This window comes from Pelophylax lessonae, assembly GCF_965119305.1.
Source record: "Pelophylax lessonae genome assembly, chromosome: 7".
NCBI lineage: Eukaryota > Metazoa > Chordata > Amphibia > Anura > Ranidae > Pelophylax > Pelophylax lessonae.
In genome coordinates, this window is record NC_138774.1 from 48,447,582 (window position 1) to 48,472,212 (window position 24,631).

Sequence of the window (24,631 nt, forward strand, 5' to 3'; positions counted from 1 at the left end):
CCGAGGACATAACTTAGGGGAACACATACAATTTTTCAAATGTCTTTGCATGCTATAATATCAACAGTACCGTTCACTGTAAACACCTGAACTCACTAATTTAGAAGGCCGACACCATACTTTTTGACCATATAGCAGGTTTGGTGGAAAGGTGTCCTCAAACTTTTAGTTGGATAGACTATACATTTAAAAAAATAGAAGAGAAGGAAAAGACCAAATCCCTTGTATTTTCCCTTTAAATAAATCAGCCTACTAGAGAAATATTTGTTGAAAACTTGCACTTTAATAAAAGGAACTAAAAGCTCTGATTCAAAAAACCCTTTACAAAGATATCTTTAATATGTCTGGATCATTATTATGTCTCAAAAACAGAAGAAAAAAGTAGTGAAACTAGACAGAATCTTTAGCCAAATGTCACTGCCCATTGTAACCCACCACACATAATAGGTAATGTACAATCACTGAAACAAAGAAGACTTCAACTCTTGTAACAGTCATACATTCTGAATGTGAAGGATACCTTCCCTCCAAGAAACATGGAGCACTCACTATGCAAATGCTAGTTGCCTGACTGTCATTCTCACCCTTTGGCATCAATACACTGAGTTACCAAGAAGTATGCAGACTGGGCGTTGAGAAAGATGAACCTTTAGAGTATTGCTTTAAATATGATGCAAAATAGATCCTAGTCTTAATATACTTTAATCAAACTATTATTTTCTCTTTCCTCTTTTCCTTTTCCTGTATTTTGAATATCTGCGGTTTCTCTCAAGTTACATCCTGCTGCAAAGGGTATGTGTCTGTGACAAAAAATACATATAGTTTTGAGTAATGACATACTTCTATGTAATCCAGATTTCACAATAAATCTAATAGCATAATTAATGAGTTATTAACCACTTGCCGACTGCCGCAAGTACATATACTGCGGCGGTCAGCCCCACACAGGCAAAGTGACATATGGGTACGTTACTAGCCTGTGAGGCCCTGGGGAGCGAGCGCGCGCCGCCGGATGCGCGCTCCTGCTCCCGCTCGGTCACGGACTCCCCCGCGCGCGTGCCCGGCGGACCCGATGTCCGCCGGGCACTCGCGATCGTCCGTTACACCGGGAGAAAGGCAGGTGGCTAATGTAAACAAAGCCGCCTGTCATTCTCCCCTGTGTAAGAATAGTGATCATACGGTTCTACTATGTAGGACGATTGATCACTGTTCTTACACCTCAAGCCACAACCAATCACAGTTAGAATCACGCCCCTAGGGACACACTTAACCCCTCCCTCTCAAAAAAAGTTAACCCCTTCACTGCCAGTGTAATTTTTACAGTAACAGTGCATATTTATAGCACTGATTACTGTAGTAATGTCACTGGTAACCCCAAAAGTGTCAAAAATGTCAATCAAGGGTCCGATCTGTCCGCCGCAATGTCGCAGTCCCGCAAAAAAATATCGCAGATCGCCACCATTACGCGTTAAAAAAAAAACAACAAAAATGACAAAAATCTTTCCCTTAGTTAGTAAGCGCAATAACTTTTGCGCAAACCAGTCAAAATACGCTTTTTGTGATTTTTTTTTTTACCAAAAATATGTAGCATAAAACAAATTGGCCTAAAATGTTAAAACATTTTGATTTTTACATTTTTTGGGGGGGGAATTTCATATAAAAATATGTGAAAAAATATTGTTATGTTTGCAAAATTGACACTCTTTTTTTGTTAATAGCGCATGATCAAAAAATCGCACAGGTGATCAAATACCACCAAAAGAAAGCTCTGTACCTAAACGTCAAATTCGTTTAGGTACAGTGTCACACGGCCGCGCAATTATCCGTTAAAGTCACGCAGTGCCGAATCGCAAAATAGGCCCTGGTCAGGAAGGGGGTAAAATCTTCCGGGGCTTAAGTGGTTAACACCCTAATATGCCTAAAATTTATTATTAATGGTTATGGAAATAAATATCACTGCTTAGGAAAATAAAGACATAAACTGATGGTCTTATGTCAGTATATGTCAGTTTCTCTAGCATTATGCAATATTTTGGTGCAGCATAACTCTTCTCTTCCAGAATACATGTAGTATGGAAATTTATCTTTAACAGTTGGTGAATATCCAGCCAGGAGGAGAGTGCACCAAGTAGTAGCTGCTGGTTAATAAGATCGGCCAGTGAGATAGCAGAATGCATGGGGTATGGGGAGCCTTTTGCTTACATGTTTTCTGCTTTGTCCTGTCCACCTATGTGCAGCTGTGCTTGAGTTTACCTATGCTTAAACCCACCTGTCCTAGAAGACCTGATTGGTATGTACAGTACTTCTTGTACTTTTTGATACTTATATTGATTTTTTTTGGAATGGTATATTAAAAGTGCCAATATTTGGAGTAGTGTGAGTTTGTGTATGTTGGGTTACATTGGATGCAAGTGAAACCTGTCTTCATTCATGGCTGGGTTGACTGTGGCAGAATAGGGCAATGCGGTTTCCCAAATTGACCCTGAAAGGGCTTTTGGGCAGATGCCAGCATAGGGAATGCTGGAGTAACTGTTAAGTAGCAGCGTAATTGTCATATGTGAGCTGGAGCAATATGGCTTTAAGCCCCTGGCTGCAGTTGACGATTGGTTTTGTCTGTGTCTTTTTTGGACTGTGTACAGCCCATCCTGCCTGTCTACATATGTCAGAGTGTTGACGTTTGTGTTCAGGTCCTCCACAAATTCTTGTGTCTGCTCTGTAAAATATTTGCTGGCCAGCAATAAGTATCTGTGAGACAAGGTCTCTTATAAGGGTAAAGGACTATATAGTCACTGATAGTAGTTGATGCAAATATGGGAAATGTGCATTTAAAAGGGTGAGGGCTCTTTAAGAGGATAGCCAGAGAGTCTTCAGGTCTGGGACCGTGTGAGGAGATAGGTGTTTCGGCTTCTTCATATATGCAGAAAAAAGTATTGATCTCCATGTGTTGCTCCTTTATCAGTTTGGAGTTACTAGACATGGAATTGGGAGAGACCGATACCAAGGTGTGGCACTTTTGATTTACTAATACGGAAAAGTTTGTGAACGACGTGTCTTGTAAATTAATTGAAAATAAGGGTATAATTAAGTCCCCATCTAGACCTAATAAGTAAAAGACAAAGGTGAACGGCGCTATGGAATATCTAAAGTGTAGAAAATGAATGAATACAGGTGAAAGCAGCCACAAACCAACCCCTGGAGAACCAAGGGCTCAATGTGTGTGAGGAGAGAGAAGTTAATATAAGGCGCTACCTGTTTGAGCAGTTTCTCCAGAAAAAAGAGGAATAATGACCCCTACACAAATGTGTGTGCACTAAAATAAATGTTACAATGGTAGATAAAGTGCTAAAAAAATTAATTTAGTGCAGGACGTGGATTGGGGCCGCTCCAGTAGACGTCTGATGACAAAACGCGTAGGGCGGAGCTACTACGTACAAACAGGTAGCGCCTTATACAAACTTCTCTCTCCTCACCCCCATCTAGACCTGGTCCATATCAATGTCAACCTACAGTAGAGTATACAGGTGTTATTTCCACAGCTGTATGTTAAAGTCGACAAATTCATTAATTCAAGAGGAAAAGGAGAAATGAATAAGAAAATAAACTAAGGCCAGTTTGGAAATTCAGGTGGGGATGTTACCTTTTTAAAACAACAGGCTATCTGAGAACTGCGGAGCATATGGCATAATATTTGGCACAAGAATAATTTTATAATTTTGTATATATTGGGGAAGAGAAGAGCCTAAATTGGGAATTAAAGCAAGAGCTGGAGGGGAAAGGTATTAACATAAAGGACCTTATTGAGGATTTCAATGGGTGGGTGGGTGGGTGTGAGGATTGATGTAGGCTGTAAAATGCTAGCTGCCAGAGATTGTGACACACTAAAGGAACAAATGAAGAGTGAGGTTTGTGAAGTAGATCCAACTCTGACAGTACAGGAGGCTACTACTCATGCTTTCCCTGTAAGGACCCAAACAGTCCGGGGACATAAAGAAAGGAGGGTGGGGGAGGACCGGCAATATCCACTGTATAACAGCTTGAGACTATTTCCTCCTCAGAAATTAGGGTTATTCCTAATGATCTGCTCAATCCAGTTAAGGACCCGCACTGTTTTGTAGGAAGATGAGATTTTTGCAGATTACCTAAGACTGTAGTGCTAGGGTCACTTTTGAAAGCATGTGGGATCACAATATCAAGTGATGATTTTGAAGGTGAGCAAGCTTTCATTGAAAATTTGGAAAACAAGTTGCCTAAAGCTTATGGTTTAACAAATGCCTCAGCTATATTTACAGCTGCCCAGCAGAAAGAGGAAACTGCAGCTGAGTTTTGGAATAGATTAACAGAGATGGCGGAAACTGCAGGTATAACAGTGATTATTGCTGATCCAGAGCTGAAGAATTATAATGAGCAAACATGTATGATAAGAGCAAGATTTTTTGAAGGCTTGCTACCCAACTTGAAAGTCAGATTGCCTCAAGTTAGACCAAAGTGTAAAATTTTGGGTCTGGATGTTATACTTGCATGTTTATCAGGAATAGAATAGCAGATGGCTGTAGAAAAGTCAGCATGTTCAAAAATTAGTTTGAGCCAACAGGGTAGTGGTCAAACCCTCAAGATGGTGCCCAGGAACAGAGCAGAGAGTGTGGTTGGAGTAGGGGCCGTGGAAGGAATCTATAGAATTACCAAAAGTATCCCCAAATGATGTGTCTCAAATTCAATGCTATTCATGTCACAATGATGGACACATTGCCTGAAATTGCCCTAACCTTACGGCAACACCTATCACTGTTGCTGTGGCATATGAAAACAGGCAGGTCTGTGTCTAGGGAAGTGGCAGCGGCATGGTTAAAGTTGTTTTTAGATGAGATGACCTTCCCCGATGGGGGACAAAGGTTTGAATGCCTTCTTGACAATTAACTAAACCAAGTAAACAATTAACCTTTTGCAAATATACGGCGACGGGGCGGCCCACTCTATGCTGGAATACGTACATGTACGTGATCCAGCATTTTTGGGTAAGAGGGGTGCACGCGCGTACCTGCCCCCACAAGTTGGTCAGCAGGTCCTGGCTAATAATTTATGGCCCTAAGTTTACTAACAACACAGAAACACAGAGAAGTCATGTGGTTGTTTTTTTCTCCTTGCTGTAGGCCGACTTATGTAGGAAATTTCATATATATATATATATATATATATATACACATATACACTATTGTAGCCCCCTCCTAGTCAGGTGCTAGGTAGAAAGAATAGTTTTGGCTTTGTCTGCTTATCAGAAGAGTAAAAGGCAAAATCGGAGTGCACTCTGCTTATCAGGGAGCAGGATTGGTAGTTAGGTCTACTCAGTGTGCCCTGTGTGTTATCATCTGGCCTCAGGGAGTGTCCCCAGCAGATCCAATGGGGAGGCACGTTGGATGTTAGAGGAAACCTTACCAATGGTACACAGGCTTTTGGTACTGTCCAAGTGGGTTGGCACAGACAGTGGTGTATTATGGGACAGGGTATAAAAAGCCATAGGCACATGAGGTAGAGGTCTTTGGGCTGGAAGCCAGGTCCCAGAAGGAGGGTGGCAGCTGCCTCCTCTTCTGCAGCAGTTGGTGGTGATCACAGGCAGTCGGCCTGGTGTACCAGGGGCATGAGACTGAACCCAGAGGTCCAGGAAGGGGACCACTCTGGAGTGCAGAGTCAGTGGATGGGTGTCATCTAGCCCAGTTAGGAAGGGGGTACTAGGGGAATGCTCTGAAGAGAAATAATAATGGAAGCACTTACCTCATCTTCATTTAAATGGCAGGATGAAGCAGTGGCCTTGCCACATTCTCAAGTTTAGAGTCCTCAGCATTGTGAATAGTTAACAGATGGAGTATCCCACTCATCCCTTCTCCCATCCTAATTACAATAAAACCACAAAAAAACAACATCCCCTGGACTGATCTTTGACTGAGCCAAGAACTTAAAGTGATAAGTTTCTGCAACCAGTTGCTACGGGTAACCCAGGGGGAATCTCTAAAGTGTAATATCCAGCAGCCCTCTAGGGGGCAGTGCTACATGTAAGGGGCTCATCTGGGATATCGCCCTGGGTTACTGGAATAGTTGCTAATGGCAACGGTCAAATATTTTTTCCAAAAACAACATTTTTCCTCAAGAAATGTGCTGGAGTGCCAGAGAGGAGAGTGAGGCCTGCTCTACAGGAGATAGGGAGAGTGGGATGAAGAGTCAAGTTCACAGTGATGGTTGCCAGTGGTAACAGATGGACTTTTATCGGGACTGTAAGTTGTTCTCTCAAGAAATGTGCAGGAGAGTTGGAGAGAGAGAGTTGCATCATGCTGTTAAAAAGGACTGTGTCTGCTTAACAGTAAATGTGTTCAAGTGTGGAGAGAGAACATGAGGGCCCAGGGCATGTGGATCGATCTGCCGGGGGCCATGTTTGTGCCAGTACTATACAGAAAATTGTTGACCGTGCAACTAATGACAGCGGGACACTTTTCCAAAATAGTAGCCAGGAGGATGCTGTAGAGAAAAATGTTGCCCGTGCAACCAAAGACAGCGGGACACTTTTCCAAGACAGTATAGCGAGTATTACCTGTACAAGTGCTATGAAGAGGAATGTCGGCCGTGCAATGCCTGACAGCGGGACAATTCAACTAAATAGCAAAGAAGGTCAACTGCCTGGAGACATGGAGGTGCAGCTGGGGCCCTGGTACAGACAAGGATGGTTGATGCGTGTGGATTGAAGAGCATGATTACAGTGACTTTCATGCTATCTGAGCTGTGATGGAGCGGCATTGAAAAGGTTACTGTACCGCGCGGGAAAACGCATGTTGGAGAAATCTGCCTAGCAGGAGGAGCCACCACCAAAGAATCAGCTAGTCTGGAGTCATAGGCGGGGATGCTGCTCACGCACAGCCAATCCAGAAAGAGGAAGGGAGCCTATAAATTACTTCCGATTTCGGGTGGAGCTGAGAGGGAGACGTATGTGGAGGAGCAAGATGGCGAGTACCGAAATGAGCTGGAGTGCGGAGGCTATCCCACGTGTTGGCGGAGATCCTACGGAGCAGACTGGAAAGCCGACATCAACCCTGTGGGATACAGGGGTGTGATTGGTGCCAGATGGAAGACTGGCTTTGTGCACTGCAGGAGATGTGGAGCACTTGGGCCTGGTATGTAGTCAGTGTCTGAGTGTTACCATGTGGATGCAAGTGTGGGGCTAGTGCAGGCACTGCAGCAATCTGCTGCTGCGGGCAGAGCCGAGTGAAGACTGAGTGTGACATGGGAGCCCGGGGTCACTCATGCCCTGTCGGCTGCAGTTTTTGGGCAGAGGAAGAGCTATGCTCAGAGTGTTGATGGAACTCTAGTCTCCTCATCAGGAACACCTGGACTGGCCGAACTGCTCCGATCATCCGAGGAGTGGGGGGGGGGGGGGAGGTGGGAGGGAATGGGGGGGGGAAGGCGGGAGGGAATGAGGGGGGGAAGGTGGGAGGGAATAAGTGTGGGGTTATATATACAAAAATGTTATAAATGTTATAAAAGAATTAGAATTTTCTTCTTTTTTTTATATGGTCTATTTTGTATAACTTAAAGAGTTCCGGCCTCAAAATCCACTTTGGGCCATCCGCTTGCTCCGTGTCACCTAAAAATAGAAATGGATAGTCCCGATTTTTTTTTCAATTACTTACCTTGATATTGAAGAAAATATACTTACCTTTCTTCCACTTCCTCCCTCTGCACCGTCACTTCCTGCTTGCATTGATTCTGGGGAGATGAACGTTATCGCTCCCAGAAATCAATGCACCTGCACCGGCCCCGCTCGTCAGTTCCGGGGCAGGCACGTCATTCCCTGCTAAACAGCTTCTGGGCATGCCCAGAAGCTGTGCAGGGATGACGGGCCTGCCCCGGAAGTGACGAGCGGGGCCGGTACAGGGCATTGTGGGACTGAAGAGGACACGGAAGAGGACGCCGAAGAGGACGCGCTGGCTTCAGCTGCCCACACCTGAGATGGCAGTGCTGGACAAGACATTTTCAAGGTAAGTATTTCTTCTAAAAGGTAAGTGTGACCCGGGACAGTTCAGAGGCTATCCATTGTGGAATGTACTAGCCCTGACTGTCCTGGGGGTATTTTTATTGAAAAATAGTTTTCGAGGCTGGAACTCTGCTTTAATTAAAACAATAAAAAACATAGTAAAAAAAAAAGAAATCTGGAAAGAGGTTGATAGTGCTCCACCTGTAAAGACGCACACTGAGGGGTTAGTGTATAGAGATAGGATTGCATTTTGGAACCAACCAGTGATGCCAAGTTTAGTGAGGACCTCTTTTAGAAATCCCCAGTGCACCCGGTTGAACGGGAAAAGATTAATGTCTCATCTCGTGGTGTCAGGAGCCTGTGTACCAGGAACGAATCCCACCTGGTTCGGGTGCACTAGGGAGTTGATAATTTCCATCAGCCTGTTGGCTGGTCCAAAAGGGAGGCATATTGGACAATAGGAGGAAACCTGACAAATGAGTGCACAGGCATTTAGCACAGCCCTGGTGATTGGCAGAGGAAAGTGCCTCAATGCATGCTGGGATACTGTATAATTGCCAAGGGCACATGTGCTCGGGATCTTTCAGCTGTAGAGCGGGGTCCCAGAGGGAGGGGGTGGATGCCCCTCCTCTGTATAAGTTACCATGTGGCCCCAGGTGGTCGACCTGAGGGCCTGATAGTCAGATAGGAACTGAACCCAGAAGTCCTGCAGAGCTGACTGGAAGGGAGACACTGGAAAGGATATGATTCTGCATATAGTGAGTACAGATCTGTGTCAAGGAGCCTGTTCTGAGGTCAGTAAAGGGGATGCTAGAGAGTGTCCTGAAGATAATGTAGTTCATCAAGTGTGTTTCTTACAAATAGCATTATGGTTAAAGCAGTGAGTCTGTGTGTATGGTTAAAGCAGTGTGCTACTGTAAATAGTTCAAGTTGGAGTATCCCACTATTCCCTTCTGCCATCCAAGTTCCACAATAAATACAAAAACACTAAACCCCTGGACTGTTTATTGAGTAACGAGCCATTGGGAGTAAGGATGGATGTGTAAACTGTCCCTAGTATGCTGGTAATCAGAGAAGGCCCAATAAGTCATCATACAGCAATATATAATAAAAAATGCTGCGCAAAAATATCATAAACCCATATTGTGATCTCCAAACAATTCAAAAATAAATCAAAATCCAATGTGTATATACATAAAAATAAATAGTATTGAACAATAGATAATATTGATAAACGGTGTGTGAACAAAAAACATATAATAAAAATTAGTGAAAGAAGTTATTTTTTGGACTTTATTTATTTTTTGGACTCACGTTTTTTCATTCCTTATACACAGTATACTTTGATTTTTGGATTTATATTCATCATTTATATTGTGGACTATATTTTGGGCACAGTAGATTGATGCACCATTATTTGATTTATTCAGGAGGATTGTTTTCATCAACTAGTGTTATGTTTTTCTTTCACTAATTTTTATTACTGGTTCATTTAAGTTGCGGCACACACACACACATATATATATATATATATATATATATATATATATATATATATATATATATATACATATACACACACATTTTTGCACACATTTGGAATTTAGTTTTTTCAAAAGAGTGTGAACATTTTTAGCGCAAGATTTTCTGCATTTATAAAAATATATATATATATATATATATATATATATATATATATATATATATATATATATATATGTGTGTGTAATGTGCCCAATGTGTGAATGAAAATCACATATACATAAATGAAATATTGATATATTGAAATATAATGAAACCAAGGGTTAGAGAGGCTGGATTCATCCTTTTTTATGGATAGTGTAGGACCCACTGACAATGGGGTACTTTGACGCAGTGGTGGGCTTGAGCACGATATGGCCATATGGTGGGACTAAATCCCCATTTTATTTATGGATTGTCTTCATATTTGATAGTCATTTCTTTTGCATGTGTGCGCTATTCTTTTTTAATATGCATGTCGCTTGGTTCATAGCTGCACCAGCTTTAGAAATACATGTTCAGGGTTTGCTCCCCCCCAACTTTTTGCTTGTTTATTATGTATTCGGTCTGACCAGACTTCTGAGGTTGAGCACCCCACCCCACCCCCCACACACACCTGTACTCTATCAGTGTCCACTATCAAGTAGATATAGGAGGAGTCCCTTGTAGGGCATTAGCACATCTCTCCCAGCAAGGAGTGTTGTCTCCAAGGGTTAGAGAGGCTGGATTCACCCTTTTTTCTGGATAGTGTAGGACCCACTGACAATGGGGTACTTTGACGTAGTGGTGGGCTTGAGCACGATATGGCCATATGGTGGGACCAAATCCCCATTTTTATTTATGGATTGTCTTCATATTTGATAGTCATTTCTTTTGCATGTGTGCGCTATTCTTTTTTAATATAAATGCAATATTAACCAATAGTGCCAAATTTAACTTGACAAGTGCCGGTATATGGTAACCTCCTATAAAGTGCCAATAGTGCTGAATAAATATAACCACTACTGATAAAATAGTGCAAAGTTCATTATGTGCAAAAACAGTTCTTGTTGGATCAGTGTAAAATAAAATGAATCTGAATTCTTCAAAAGTGCCAATAGTGCGGAGCAGTGCAGATGACAGGGTCACATAAAGTGACCAGTGCTTCCAAAGTGACGTGGTAATGAAGTGTCACAGCAAACCGTGCACAGCACTACTGGGACAGTGCTACACACCCATATTCAGGGTGTAACATGTAACATGTTACCAATCCACCGACCCCCACACCCCCCAACTCTCCATGATGAAAGGGAGTGGGGGATCTTTCCCTCCGCTCTCTTTCACAATCTGCACAGAACGTGGCCCTTTAGGGCTCCACCCGCCCATCCAGATCATTCATTTACAGAGTTCTGTGAATAGAAAACAACAAGGTCCGGCAGCCTTTGTGGCTGTCAGCTTGTGGTTCTCAATAAACGACCATGGTGCTGTTGAGCAGTGTGGTAGTTCATCGATGCTTCCTGTTAATGTGTAACTACTTGGCCGTGCAATGTACAATGTATAGTCAGACAGCTTACACACAGAGTCTTCAAAAGCCCTGCATTGCCCCCCCAATCTGCTGATTCTGGATGCAATGCTATCCAGGCTCCCAATAAAAAAAAAAAAAAATGCACATTTTTTTTTTACCTGCAAAAAAATGTGCATTTATTCTTTTTTTTAAAAAAAGGTGAACTTATCCTTTAACCACTTGCTGACCGCCCGCCCCAGATATACTGAGGAAGGCTGGCTTGGCTGCGTGAACTGCCGTACCTGTACAGCGGTTTGCGGGAGCGCTCCTGGGTCCCCATTAGGCAGTGGGGAAGCCGATCCATGGGGGGCGGTGACTGCGATTGCCGTCGGGCACCCATGGCGGGAGAACGACTGTCTGCTGTTGTAAACACAGCAGACCGTTGTTCTCTCTGGAATGAACACAGAGTGCCTGTGATCCTTTTATTTAGGATCACAGATCTCTGTGTTGATTACACAAGTCCCTCCCCCATACAGTTAGAAAACACCCCCTAGGTGCACACTTAACCCTTTGATCGCCTCATGGGTTAACCCCTTCTCTGCCAGTGTCATTTCTCTGACAGTGCATATTTTTAGCACTGATTACTGTAGTAATGTCACTGATCCCCCCAAAAGTGTCAAAAATGTCAGTTAGGGGTCAGATTTGTCCGCCGCAATGTCGCAGTCCCGCTAAAAATCGCAGAAATCTGTCTCCTAGTTTGTATATGTGATAACTTTTGTGTAAACCAATCAAAATACGCTTATTGCGATTTTTTTTTTTTTACCAAAAATATGTAGCAGAACATAAATTGGCCTAAAAGGATGAAAAATTTTGATTTTAAATTTTTTTTATTGGGAATATTGTATCGCAGAAAGTGAAAAATACAGTTTTTTTTTTTTTTTTTTTCAGAATTGTCGCTCTTTGTTTGTATATAGCGCAATAAATAAAAATCACACAGGTGATCAAATACCACCAAAAGAAAGCTCTCTTTGTGGGGGAAAAAAAAGTCATCCATTTTTTGGGGGTACAGCATTGCACAACCGCGCAATTGTCCGTTAAATTAACGTAGTACTAAATCGCAAAACACGCCTCGGTCATTAAGGGGGCAAAACCTTCTGGTCCAGAAGTGGTTAAGTTACTAAAATAATTCCTATGAAATTTTTCCAAAAACTCAAATGTGTTTTTTTGGTGTGTGTGTGTGTGTCCATTGTGATTCTTCTAATAATATATAATCTAAATGGTGAAAATGAGGTAAAGACAGTAAAAAAAGAGTTGAATTGTTCTAAAAAAAAAATCTTGGACAGCTTTATGTATAAATACAGACCTTCTCGCCTACCCAATTGCTTACTCATAGATTAAATACTAGGATTTTTGTTTCTGGGCATATATATGTCATCTTCTTATGTTGCCTGTTTCTTCCTCTTCCTATTTCATCTAGTTATTGTCTTGTGGCTTTTTAGAAGAAGGACGATGAAAGCACTTCTGCCATTCCTGACTTTATCCATCCACTTATTCCTGAGGTTTACAGCTACAGGTAAGTGCAGTTTACCCAGGTATTTTAGTTTAGTGATGTCTGATTGGGGTTGAGCTAGTTTAAAGAGCCCGGGTCTACAGTATGTAAAGCTTCATGCACATGGTCATCGCAACCTGCATGGAGTGTAAAGCCCCGTACACACGTACCGATCGTCGGCCGAACGATCGGCCGTCTTTTGTCCAGGGCTGTCGTGTCTGTTGAAAACTGCAAAAGACTGCACACGAATTTTATCGGCCAACAACAGCCGACTGCAGAAGTGATGTCATGTGATGGTTAACTTTCCTTGTCTTTTTTCTTTTCTGAGCATGCCCAGTCTTGCAAATCTGCTGTCTGTCGGCCGAAATCTGTACTGACTGGCGAACAATCGGCCGTTCTGGTGTTGGTCAACAAAAATTTTAATGCCTGCACGACAGATTCTGTTCGGCCGAAAATGCACTGTCGGCTGTCAGCAGCATCATACTAACAAGCCTACAATCGGCCGATCGGTCGTCGGCCGAATATTTACGGCCGGCAATCGGTACGTGTGTATGGGGCTTAAGAAGCTGGCATAAGGGCCACAGGTGCAGCGTACAGCATACAGCCTCTCATTGCAATGAATAGCTGTATTGAAGCTTTTCACCAGCACTTACATAAATTTTGCCTTCCACGCAGGCGTACAACCCTAGACACAAACAGTCTGTTTCCAGCATTGCATGCCTAAAGCTTCAGTTTAAATTCTTTGTATAGCAGCATAAACCCATTAATTATGCTAAACTTATGTTTCGCTTATGTTAGCTATTTATACCCTATGCCTGCAGTATACCCTCCCAAGGCTGTGTGCATAAAGCCTGATTATATATATTAGTATACAATAATGGGGTTATACAACAAAGCCAAACTATACAGTATAATGACATCTACAATAAATATCCAACATGAGTTCTAATGGGGACACCTTACCCTCACTTCCAGTTGCATCTTTAAAAAGGATGTTGGGGGAACCCTCATCAAGAGTCATTGACAGGAAAAATTACATTGCCATGTGATTTAATCTCTCTCTATCCAAAACTAGGCAAAGTTTCCTTCTCATTTTGCCCCCATCTTCACTAACCAGATGAAGCTCCCCCCCCTCCCCCCCTAAATATTAAAATGTCCCCCCTCCCCCCAAGGCAGTATAATCCCTTGTTCTTTTAAACACTCCCCAATCCTCCCAGATGTCCTCCCACTCTCCTTTTTCTTCTTCCCCACTACTCCTTAAAGATTCCAGGTTTCTCATTCTTTCAACCCTCCTAATCAAATCCCCTCCTGAGGGGGCGTCTTCTTTTTGCCAATTCAAAGGTATTAATCCTTTCGCTGCATTCAATAAATGTGGAATTAATGTTTTTTTTATATTGTTTTACTGAGCTTTTTGTGCCGTGGAATAAACAAACCCATGGATCTTCTGGGATCTCTATATTTACTTTTTTTTTTTAATTAAGGCTATCACTTCCCTCCAAATTTTTTTAATTTTCGGGCACTACCACCATATATGTGCCATTGAGCCTACTTCCTTACAACCCCGCCGGCAGTTTTGTGAGCTCCCAGGCTGATACCTCCAAATTTTATCCGGAGTATTATACCACCTAGAAATACACTTATAATTAATTTCCGCTGTATTGATGTCCAACAGCATTGTTTATACAGTGCCTTGCGAAAGTATTCAGCCCCCTTGAACTTTGCGACCTTTTGCCACATTTCAGGCTTCAAACATAAAGATATAAAACTGTAATTTTTTGTGAAGAATCAACAACAAGTGGGACACAATCATGAAGTGGAACGAAATGTATTGGATATTTCAAACTTTGTTAACAAATAAAAAACTGAAAAATTGGCGTGCGAAATTATTCATCCCCTTTACTTTCAGTGCAGCAAACTCTCTCCAGAAGTTCAGTGAGGATCTCTGAATGATCCAATGTTGACCTAAATGACTAATGATGATAAATAGAATCCACCTGTGTGTAATCAAGTCTCCTTATAAATGCACCTGCACTGTGATAGTCTCAGAGGTCAGTTTAAAGTGCAGAGAGCATCACGAAGAACAAGGAACACACCAGGCAGGTCTGAGATACTGTTGTGGAGAAGTTTAAAGCCGGATTTGGATACAAAAAGATTTCCCAAGCTTTAAACATCCCAAGGAGCACTGTGCAAGCGATAATATTGAAATGGAAGGAGTATCAGACCACTGCAAATCTACGAAGACCTGGCCGTCCCTCTAAACTTTCAGCTCATACAAGGAGAAGACTGATCAGAGATGCAGCCAAGAGGCCCATGATCACTCTGGATGAACTGCAGAGATCTACAGCTGAGGTGGGAGACTCTGTCCATAGGACAACAATCAGTCGTATACTGCACAAATCTGGCCTTTATGGAAGAGTGGCAAGAAGAAAGCCATTTCTTAAAGATATCCATAAAAAGTGTTGTTTAAAGTTTGCCACAAGCCACCTGGGAGACACCAAACATGTGGAAGAAGGTGCTCTGGTCAGATGAAACCAAAATCGAACTTTTTGGCAACAATGCAAAACGTTATGTTTGGCGTAAAAGCAACACAGCTCATCACCCTGAACACACCATCCCCACTGTCAAACATAGGGGTGGCAGCATCATGGTTTGGGCCTGCTTTTCTTCAGCAGGGACAGGGAAGATGGTTAAAATTGATGGGAAGATGGATGGAGCCAAATACAGGACCATTCTGGAAGAAAACCTGATGGAGTCTGCAAAAGACCTGAGACTGGGACGGAGATTTGTCTTCCAACAAGACAATGATCCAAAACATAAAGCAAAATCTACAATGGAATGGTTCACAAATAAACATATCCAGGTGTTAGAATGGCCAAGTCAAAGTCCAGACCTGAATCCACTCAAGAATATGTGGAAAGAACTGAAAACTGCTGTTCACAAACGCTCTCCATCCAACCTCGCTGAGCTCAAGCTGTTTTGCATGGATGAATGGGCAAAAATCTCAGTCTCTTGATGTGCAAAACTGATAGAGACATACCCCAAGCGACTTACAGCTGTAATCACAGCAAAAGGTGGCGCTACAAAGTTTTAACTTAAGGGGGTTGAGGAATTTTGCACGCCCAAGTTTTCAGTTTTTTATTTGTTAAAAAAGTTTGAAATATCCAATAAATTTCGTTCCACTTCATGATTGTGTCCCACTTGTTGTTGATTCTTCACAAAAAATTACAGTTTATTTACAAAAATTACAGTTTATTACAGTTTCTTTATGTTTGAATCCTGAAATGTGGCAAAAGGTCGCAAAGTTCAAGGGGGCCGAATACTTTCGCAAGGCACTGTAACTCTCCACTAGCTTCTTGATCTGATGTTCACATGCGTGCAGTAGACATGTGCAAAAAAATGTGTTACGTTTCGTTTAGATTCATTATTTTACTTATTTTGTTTAGGTAAATTCCATTGATTCATGCAATTCCTATTCGGAATTCTAAAAGACAAATAGGCAGCGCTAGCAGGTAAAATCTGTAAATAAGTGCTGAATGGTAAAAAAATAAGGTATGATGTGATGAAAATTGTACTAAAAATTAAGTGCATATAATTCAATTATGAATGCATAAAATACTACAACGAATATGGTTAAATGTATGCACAAATCAGAAAATTCATAAAGTGCAACAAAAAAAATATAATCCAGTGTCCAAAAATTTTAAATAAAGTGCAAAATGTGTTTAAGGTGCAGTCCAAATTTATATTCTTCCAAAGAAGTTTATGGTGCAAAAAAGTGCTCAAAGTCCAAATAAAGTGCCCAAGTGCTCTTCAAAGAAAGTCCCCCTATGGGGATGCACTCACCAAATTTGGGATGTAAATGAGCCTTAAATATATATAATATTCCGCTTAGAAAGTCGGGGCAGCCACACGGAGATTAAAGGTTTCCCTTGTCCGGATGGATGGATGGCTGCAATCCTTTACTATGGGCTCCTTATTAGTTCCTCTCCACTCTCTCCCAAATGATGTGATCAGAAAGAAGGAAAGAAGCCAAACATCGTGAAGCCCGTAATATATTTATTATAAGTTTTAAAAAGTAATGGTACTCACAAAAGTAAGGTATGGTTAGGCATTAATCGGTAAAAACAGCGATGTCCTTCTCTTCCGTGTCCGCTGCCGGCGTGCGGTTCACGGTGGTTAACAGGAAATGACGCTGTAGCGTACCACTGCCCGGAAGTGCGTCGACGCGTTTCGCCCGCCTTGTGGGCGTTATCAAAGACATCACTTCCGGTAAAGCGGCTCGCATTTATACTTATCATGCTCCGCTTGTAGCCAATCGGCCAGAAAGGGGGGTGGAACAAATTCAGTGTTTACTTCCTGCCCATGTTTATCCCAAGCGTGTCCCCACAGGGCTAAACTGGCCATTACGTCCGTGGACAATTTTCTATTCCGCAAAGATATATGTCTATAATATTATTTTATTTATGCCATCAGACCCATAAAGCGATCATTTATGCCACCACCTCATTTCCTGTTACTGATTCAGTAACCAACATATACATTAAATTTATTTAAAAACATATTATACAATTAACATTATCTTATGATAAATAGCAATGGGATATTAATATCACTAGATTACCTAATTTATAGTATGTTTTATATCATTAGTCTATAGTATTTCTCCATTGCAATTCATCTTTAACATGAGCAATTGATTTTAAAACATCAAATATTCCTCAGAATGTATTATTTATAAAAATCTTTAAAAATTGTTAAAAATTATTATATCCTATAAATATAAAGTGGTCATTAAGAGAAAAATTATTAATTTTTATTATAAAGAAAATACTAATAAATAATAATTAAATAATAAAAAATAAATACAATAAAAAATAAAAAATAAAAAATAAAATATAAAAAATTAAAATATAAAAAAATATATAAAATAAAATAAAATAAAAAAATAAAAAATAATAAAATAATTAATAAAAAATAATAAAAATAAAATAAAAATAAAATAAAATAAAATAAAAAATAAGAAAATAAAAATAAAAATAAAATTAAAAAAATAAAATAAAATAAAAATAAAAAATAAATAAATAAAAATAAAAAATAAAAAATAAATTATAAATAAAAAAATAAAAATATTTTTCAATCGAATTACAGGAAAAAGAAAGGGAAAAAGGAAGAAAAGAAAGGGGTGTCACCAATTAGACAAAAAACAATTTAGATCTAAATCTATATTAAGACCCCGGGGCTGCAGAGTACCAGTGTCCCCACAGTTTAGCCCTGTGGGGACACGCTTGGGATAAACATGGGCAGGAAGTAAACACTGAATTTGTTCCACCCCCCTTTCTGGCCGATTGGCTACAAGCGGAGCATGATAAGTATAAATGCGAGCCGCTTTACCGGAAGTGATGTCTTTGATAACGCCCACAAGGCGGGCGAAACGCGTCGACGCACTTCTGGGCAGTGGTACGCTACAGCGTCATTTCCTGTTAAACACCGTGAACCGCACGCCGGCAGCGGACATGGAAGAGAAGGACATCGCTGTTTTTACCGATTAATGCCTAACCATACCTTACTTTTGTGAGTACCATTACTTTTTAAAACTTATAATAAATATATTACGGGCTTCACGATGTTTGGCTTCTTTCCTTCTTTCTGATCACATCATTTGGGAGAGAGTGGAGAGGAACTAATAAGGAGCCCATAGTAAAGGATTGCAGCCATCCATCCATCCGGACAAGGGAAACCTTTAATCTCCGTGTGGCTGCCCCGACTTTCTAAGCGGAATATTATATATATTTAAGGCTCATTTACATCCCAAATTTGGTGAGTGCATCCCCATAGGGGGACTTTCTTTGAAGAGCACTTGGGCACTTTATTTGGACTTTGAGCACTTTTTTGCACCATAAACTTCTTTGGAAGAATATAAATTTGGACTGCACCTTAAACACATTTTGCACTTTATTTAAAATTTTTGGACACTGGATTATATTTTTTTTGTTGCACTTTATGAATTTTCTGATTTGTGCATACATTTAACCATATTCGTTGTAGTATTTTATGCATTCATAATTGAATTATATGCACTTAATTTTTAGTACAATTTTCATCACATCATACCTTATTTTTTTACCATTCAGCACTTATTTACAGATTTTACCTGCTAGCGCTGCCTATTTGTCTTTTAGTCTTCCCCGGTTTTTTACTTGGTGAGCAGCAGCTTCAGGTTAGATAGATACATATATAATTTTATAATTCACTAATATTTATTCATCACAGCGCGGGTATTAATTTATTGTTTTACACCTATTCGGAATTCGCATATGGAATTCGTTTTATGTCTTTTTCTAATTTTCTTTGAATGTACTGATTTTTTTCAATTCGAAACGTTCAAATCAATACATTTTAAATCAGTCGAATCAAAAACTTTAGATTTTTTTTTCTTCGATTCAAATGCACCAAAGTGAACAAACAAAAGAAAAATCTTCATCAAATGAATACAATGACTCTTTAAATCATCTTTAGGTTAACAAAAACAGAATTATTTTGAAATGGTACTCTAATAACCACTTAAGCCCCGGAGGATTTTCCTGCTAAAAGACCAGGGGGTATTTTGCGATTCGGCACTGCGTGACTTTAACGGACAATTGCGCAGTCGTGTGACGCTGTACCTAAACAAATTTGGCGTCCTTTTTTTCCCACAAACAGAGCTTTCTTTTGGTGGTATTTGATCACCTGTGCGATTTTTTGATCACGCGCTATAAACAAAAAAAGAGCGACAATTTTGCAAAAATAGCAATATTTTCACATTTTTTTATATGAAATTCCCCCCCAAAAAAATGTAAAAATCAAAATTTTTTAACATTTTTGGCCAATTTGTTTTATCCTACCTATGTTTGGTAAAAAAAATCGCAAAAAGCGTATTTTTATTGGTTTGCGCAAAAGTTATCGCGTTTACTAACAAAGGGAAAGATTTTTGTCATTTTTGTTGTTTTTTTTTTAACGCGTAATGGCGGCGATCTGCGATTTTTTTTCGGTACTGCGACATTGCGGCGGACAGATCGGACCCTTGACTGACATTTTTGACACTTTTGGGGTTACCAGTGACATTTCTACAGTAATCAGTGCTATACATATGCACTGTTACTGTAAAAATACACTGGTAGTGAAGGGGTTAACTTTATTTGGGAGGGAGGGGCTGTGTGTGTCCCTAGGGGCGTGCTTTCTACTGTGATTGGCTGTGGCTTGAGCTGTAAGGACACTGATCAACGGATCTACATAATAGAACCGTGTGATCAGTGTTTTTACACCGAGGAGAATGACAGGCAGCTTGTGTAAACAAGCTGCCTGACATTCTCCCTCTCCCCCGACGATCGCCGAGTGACCGGCGGACATCCGGTCCGCTGGTCACACGCACGGGGGGGGCCGTGACCGCGCGGGAGCGGGAGCGCGCCTCCGCGGGCGCACGCTCGCTCCCCAGACCCTCCCAGGCTAGTGACGTTAATTAACGTCACTCTGCCTGGCAGGGGCTGACCGCCGCAGTAAATCTACTTGCGGCGGTCGGCAAGCGGTTAACTTACACAGTCTTTGATTTCAGAAATATGTTTACAGTTTAAATTCGACTGAATTCGATGTAAAATTTGATTCAAATTTCCAAAATTCAGACAAATTTCGTTTTTGTTATTCGGAGCATTCGGTAAACTTTGTTTATACTGCAGTTTGGGTATTCGGACATATCCAAATTTCTGAATAACGAAAAATGTGTCTGAAAATGTATTCAGAATGAAACAAACCGCACATGTCTAATGTGCAGTTTGACCCCATAGATTTAGAACATAGCCTGGTAAAGGGATTGGAATGAATGCAGCAAAAACTAAAAAAAAAATAAAATAAAATAAATAAAAATTAAAACAACATTTTATGAAAAATGAAACCAAAACAATGATATATGATGAATTGTGCTTTAGAAACATAAATAGTAGCCAGTAAAACTTTAAATTGGACTGTTTGCAATGATGTAAAATTTGAATTCAAATAAAAAAATGGGTCAATTGTCAAAAATGTCCATTATTAAAAGACATTATTTTTGACATAGAGGGGAAAGGTTAGAGCACAGGCTTTTATTGCTGTCTACTTCGTGTATGGTCAATGGGACAGCAAATAAGTAAAACCTCTCCAATGGGGTCACAAACAGCAAATAAGTAAAACCTCTCCAATGGGGTCACAAACAATAATGCTACATTTTTTTTCCGTAGAGTGTGAATGAGAAAGTTTTCCTCTTGAGCACATTTTCTGAAGAAGAATAAGAAAAATTTGTTTGGAGTTTTATATATCTATAAACTTCAGCCAAATTTTTCTGATTTGTCTTTTTTTTTGTATACAAGTCAAAGGTTGCAGAACTACAGAAGTTTTTTTTTTTTTTTTTGGAAAAAATTGAATATTATATGGAGCCATAATTGTTTAACCACTTTACCACCGGAGGATTTTGCTGTCTTACGTCCAGGCCACAAATAGAGCTTTCTTTTTGTGGTATTTGATCACCTGTGCGATTTTTACTTTTTGCGCTATAAACAAAAAAAGAGCGTTTTTTTTTAAAAAATAACAATATTTTTAACATTTTTTTATACGAAATTCCTCCCAAAAAATATGTAAAAATCTAATTTTTTTTAAATTTTTGGCCAATTTGTTTTCTGCTACCTATGTTTGGTAAAAAAAATCACAATAAGCATATTTTGATTGGTTTGCGCAAAAGTTATTGCGTTTACTAACTAAGGGAAAGATTTCTGTCATTTTTGGTGTTTTTTTTTTTAACGAGTAATGGCGGCGATCTGCAATTTTTTTTGCGGGACTGCGACATTGCGGCGGACAGATCGGACCCTTGACTGACATTTTTGACACTTTTGGGGGTACCAGTGACATTACTGCAGTAATTAGTGCTATATATATGCACTGTTACAGTAAAAATGACACTGGCAGGGAAGGGGTTAATTTTATTGGAGAGGGAGGGGTTAATGTATGCCTGGTGCTTACTAACGTGTGGGGGGGGGAGGTGACTGAGTGAGCCAGGGACAGATCGGATGTTCAACTATGCTGAACACTCCGATCTGTCACTCCCTGTCACTTAGGAGATCCGCCCGCTCTGTTTACACAGGCGGGCGGATCTCCAAACTAGATTCCCCAACGATCGGGGAAGAGCGGCGGCGATCGCCGCCGCTCCTCCCCTGGCCCGACTCCCGCTGTGAATGAAAACAGCGGGAGCGCGCCTCCGGCGGCGCGCAAGCACCGCCTACAGGGGGAGGAGTCCAGCGACGTAGGTCTACGTCTCTGGACGATAACGAGCCACTGTGCCGTAGTAGCAGCACAGTGGCTGGAGGTAAAGTGGTTAAATTAACACAAATTAATAGAATACTAATATTTACTAATGAGAGAATCACAGCAAAAGGCGGATATTCCCAAACTGCTGAGGATACACCGCTAATAATATAATGAGCAGGGTGCATCCACATTTGGTTTTGGAATATCCACTTTTTGCTCCTCATTTTGTAATTATTTGTATTCTATTCATTTGTTTAACTTGATTTCAATGATACTGCTATTGTTCCATATATGGTATAAATGTGAATTAATAGTGCTATGCTATCATTTGCGTTTCGTGCCTGAGGAAGAGCAGGTTGTATTGGCCCAAAACTGTTGCATTTTGTAAACTCTTTTTGCATATGTATTATTTATTTTTTTACTAATAAACACTTCTGTGGAGTGCTGCAAGCCTTGGACTTGTATTTCTTATGCATGACTGGATCTGAATGGGACATCCTGGTTATATATACTGTATATAAAGTATGTATATATAGTTTTATTTTTGTATTTGTTTTTTTAAATAAATGCTACAAATCAGAATATCCAAACAGTTCTTGGGTAACAGTGTGATGGGTAACAAGACTAATGTCTATTTAGTTTGTGAAATTAGTGGCACATAATAAAACCTTCCTTCTCCCGCTCCCCAGGCTCAATCAGGCTCAATTGGCTGCAGACCTACTTGTTCTCTAGTGACCAGGTTTTGACTCACTTTGGCTCCTTAGAGATGGAAGACATCCAAATAATCTCCTTCAAGAATGATACCCAGCTTTTCACATTCAGGCAGACCTGGTCAAAAGGAAACCAGACAGACGTTTACTGGAGCATATTTAAAGTATTTTTTCTCAAATACTTCTCCTCTTTCCGTTTACATATATATGAAATCAACAAGCAGGTTGGCAATAAAGGTAAGTGATTTACTCAACAAAATTAAGATTATTTTGCAAGAAAACATCACGTTTCAAAAAAAGATATGAGGGGCATATTTATTAAGAAGGAAATAGGACTTTCATTAAACATTTAACAGCCATGAATCAACAACTGTTATTTAAGGTGATATTAAAGGTTATAGTTTTTTACCTGCTCTCTGCAAAAAATATTGTGCAGAGCCATTTCTTACCTCTTCTTTGGCAGTCCCCCACCAGCGCTGTCTGCTCCTCCCTCCTCTGGATGCCTTCCTGGACAAGCTGGGTCTGTAACAGACCCAACCAGGAGAGCGGCTTTTGGAGTGGAATGCAGGCTAGCCTCTTGCCTATTGACTATGGGCTCTGGCATTTGAGGGAGCTACAAGCATTTAGGAAGATGTCCTGTTATATAATGCAAGAGGACATTATTACATTTAACAGTCTAGGAAGCCATGATGGTCTCTGCCAACTCGAAACTCAGTAAGCAGATGTTCTGTATGTGAAATGAAAGCTGGTTAAAGTAGAGTTTCGGCCTATTTTGCAACTTTAGTGATTCCTGGAGTGCTCGCTATGCTGATCAACAATTGGGCATTTCCATTTTTTTTTGGGGGTCCCTTACCTTATTTTCAGGGCATTTTTCATTGTACTTCCTCCTTCTTCCCCCTCTGTGGCCGCGGCCACTGACATCACTTCCGCCTTTGCATTGCATCCTGGGAGCTGTTTGTCATCACTCCCAGAAGGCTGGAATCAGGAAGAACTCCCAGAACACTCCCTGGAATCAGGAAGAAGGACACAGCAGATTACACTGCGGCTTCAGATGCCCACATTCAAGATGGCCGCGCCTAGACAGCGTTTTTAAAAGTAAGATTTTGACTAAAATCCAATACCGTACACCTTGTAAGTATGAGAATAGCGGTTCTGTAAAGGGATGGATTAGTATTATAGGGGTATTTTTAGTTAAAAAAGGTATTTGAGGCCGGACCTCCGCTTTAATGAGATTTGGACAACCCTGGGTCTTCTTGAATACTGTTGCCGGACAGTCTAGGTGTAAATTCTTATTCACTTATTGTTTTTGTCTGTTGGCTAATTTGTCTAACTCTTGGAGGTTCTTATGATGGAAATAGCCTTGTATCATACCTTATTATCTAAACCATTGTGTGATGTTTTGGGTAAAAATTTGTTTCATTGTTCATGTGGTGACTGTACTACTTTTGAAGTGTATAAACAGCTGTATTTCTGTTAAATAAAAAGCCCTTCCTTTAGCTCTATCCCAACATCTTGTATCTGTATGGTGCTTGGGGTAAATGGGCTGGTATTGGCTCTCAGTCTGCTTGGAATGGTTTGGAGGGCAGGAGGCACTGTTATTGGCAGAATCTAATTGGGGTGCCATGCGGTTCCGTCACATTTTGTGTCAATCGGTGGGATGCTTCCTGCATCCTGGGACATCCAAACCACCACCGGGATCCAAGGTCCGGTGGTACAGATACCAGCTGCCATGGAAGAGGAATTCTGAAGGAGGTTTGGAGAGCATACAGCACAGGGGACCAATGTCAATGCAGGTTCTGGTGGGATGGTATGACTCTGTCCCCCAGCAATTCTGGAAGAAAATGCTAGCCTGTAAGCAGCGCCACCAGGGAAAAAATTCTCCCCTCCATCCAGAAAAGGTACTGGTCACAGTATGAAGTGCGAACACTGTTAATGGGAAAACAACAGCACAAGGAGTGGGCAGCTGAGATAAGCGCCTGGTCCAGGCAGAGATGCAGCTGGTGAGAGCTACAGAGCCCTTCACTGGTATGTAGCCCAAGTGTGCCGGT

The 24,631-nt window shown here is 40.8% G+C and overlaps 1 protein-coding gene across 1 annotated transcript in view; it reads left to right on the top strand.

Annotated features, from left to right (window-relative positions):
- Nucleotides 1-12,457: 12,457 nt before the first annotated feature.
- LOC309560456 (T-cell surface glycoprotein CD1b4-like) overlaps nucleotides 12,458-24,631 on the top strand; it is a gene marked incomplete at its 3' end in the record, with an annotated part of 37,746 nt that continues 25,572 nt past the window's right edge. Inside the window, exons 1-2 of the mRNA XM_082264090.1 lie at nucleotides 12,458-12,591; nucleotides 22,563-22,820. Coding sequence (XP_082120216.1) covers nucleotides 12,528-12,591; nucleotides 22,563-22,820 — 322 coding nt within the window. The 5' untranslated portion in view covers nucleotides 12,458-12,527. The remainder of the gene's footprint in view (nucleotides 12,592-22,562; nucleotides 22,821-24,631) is intronic.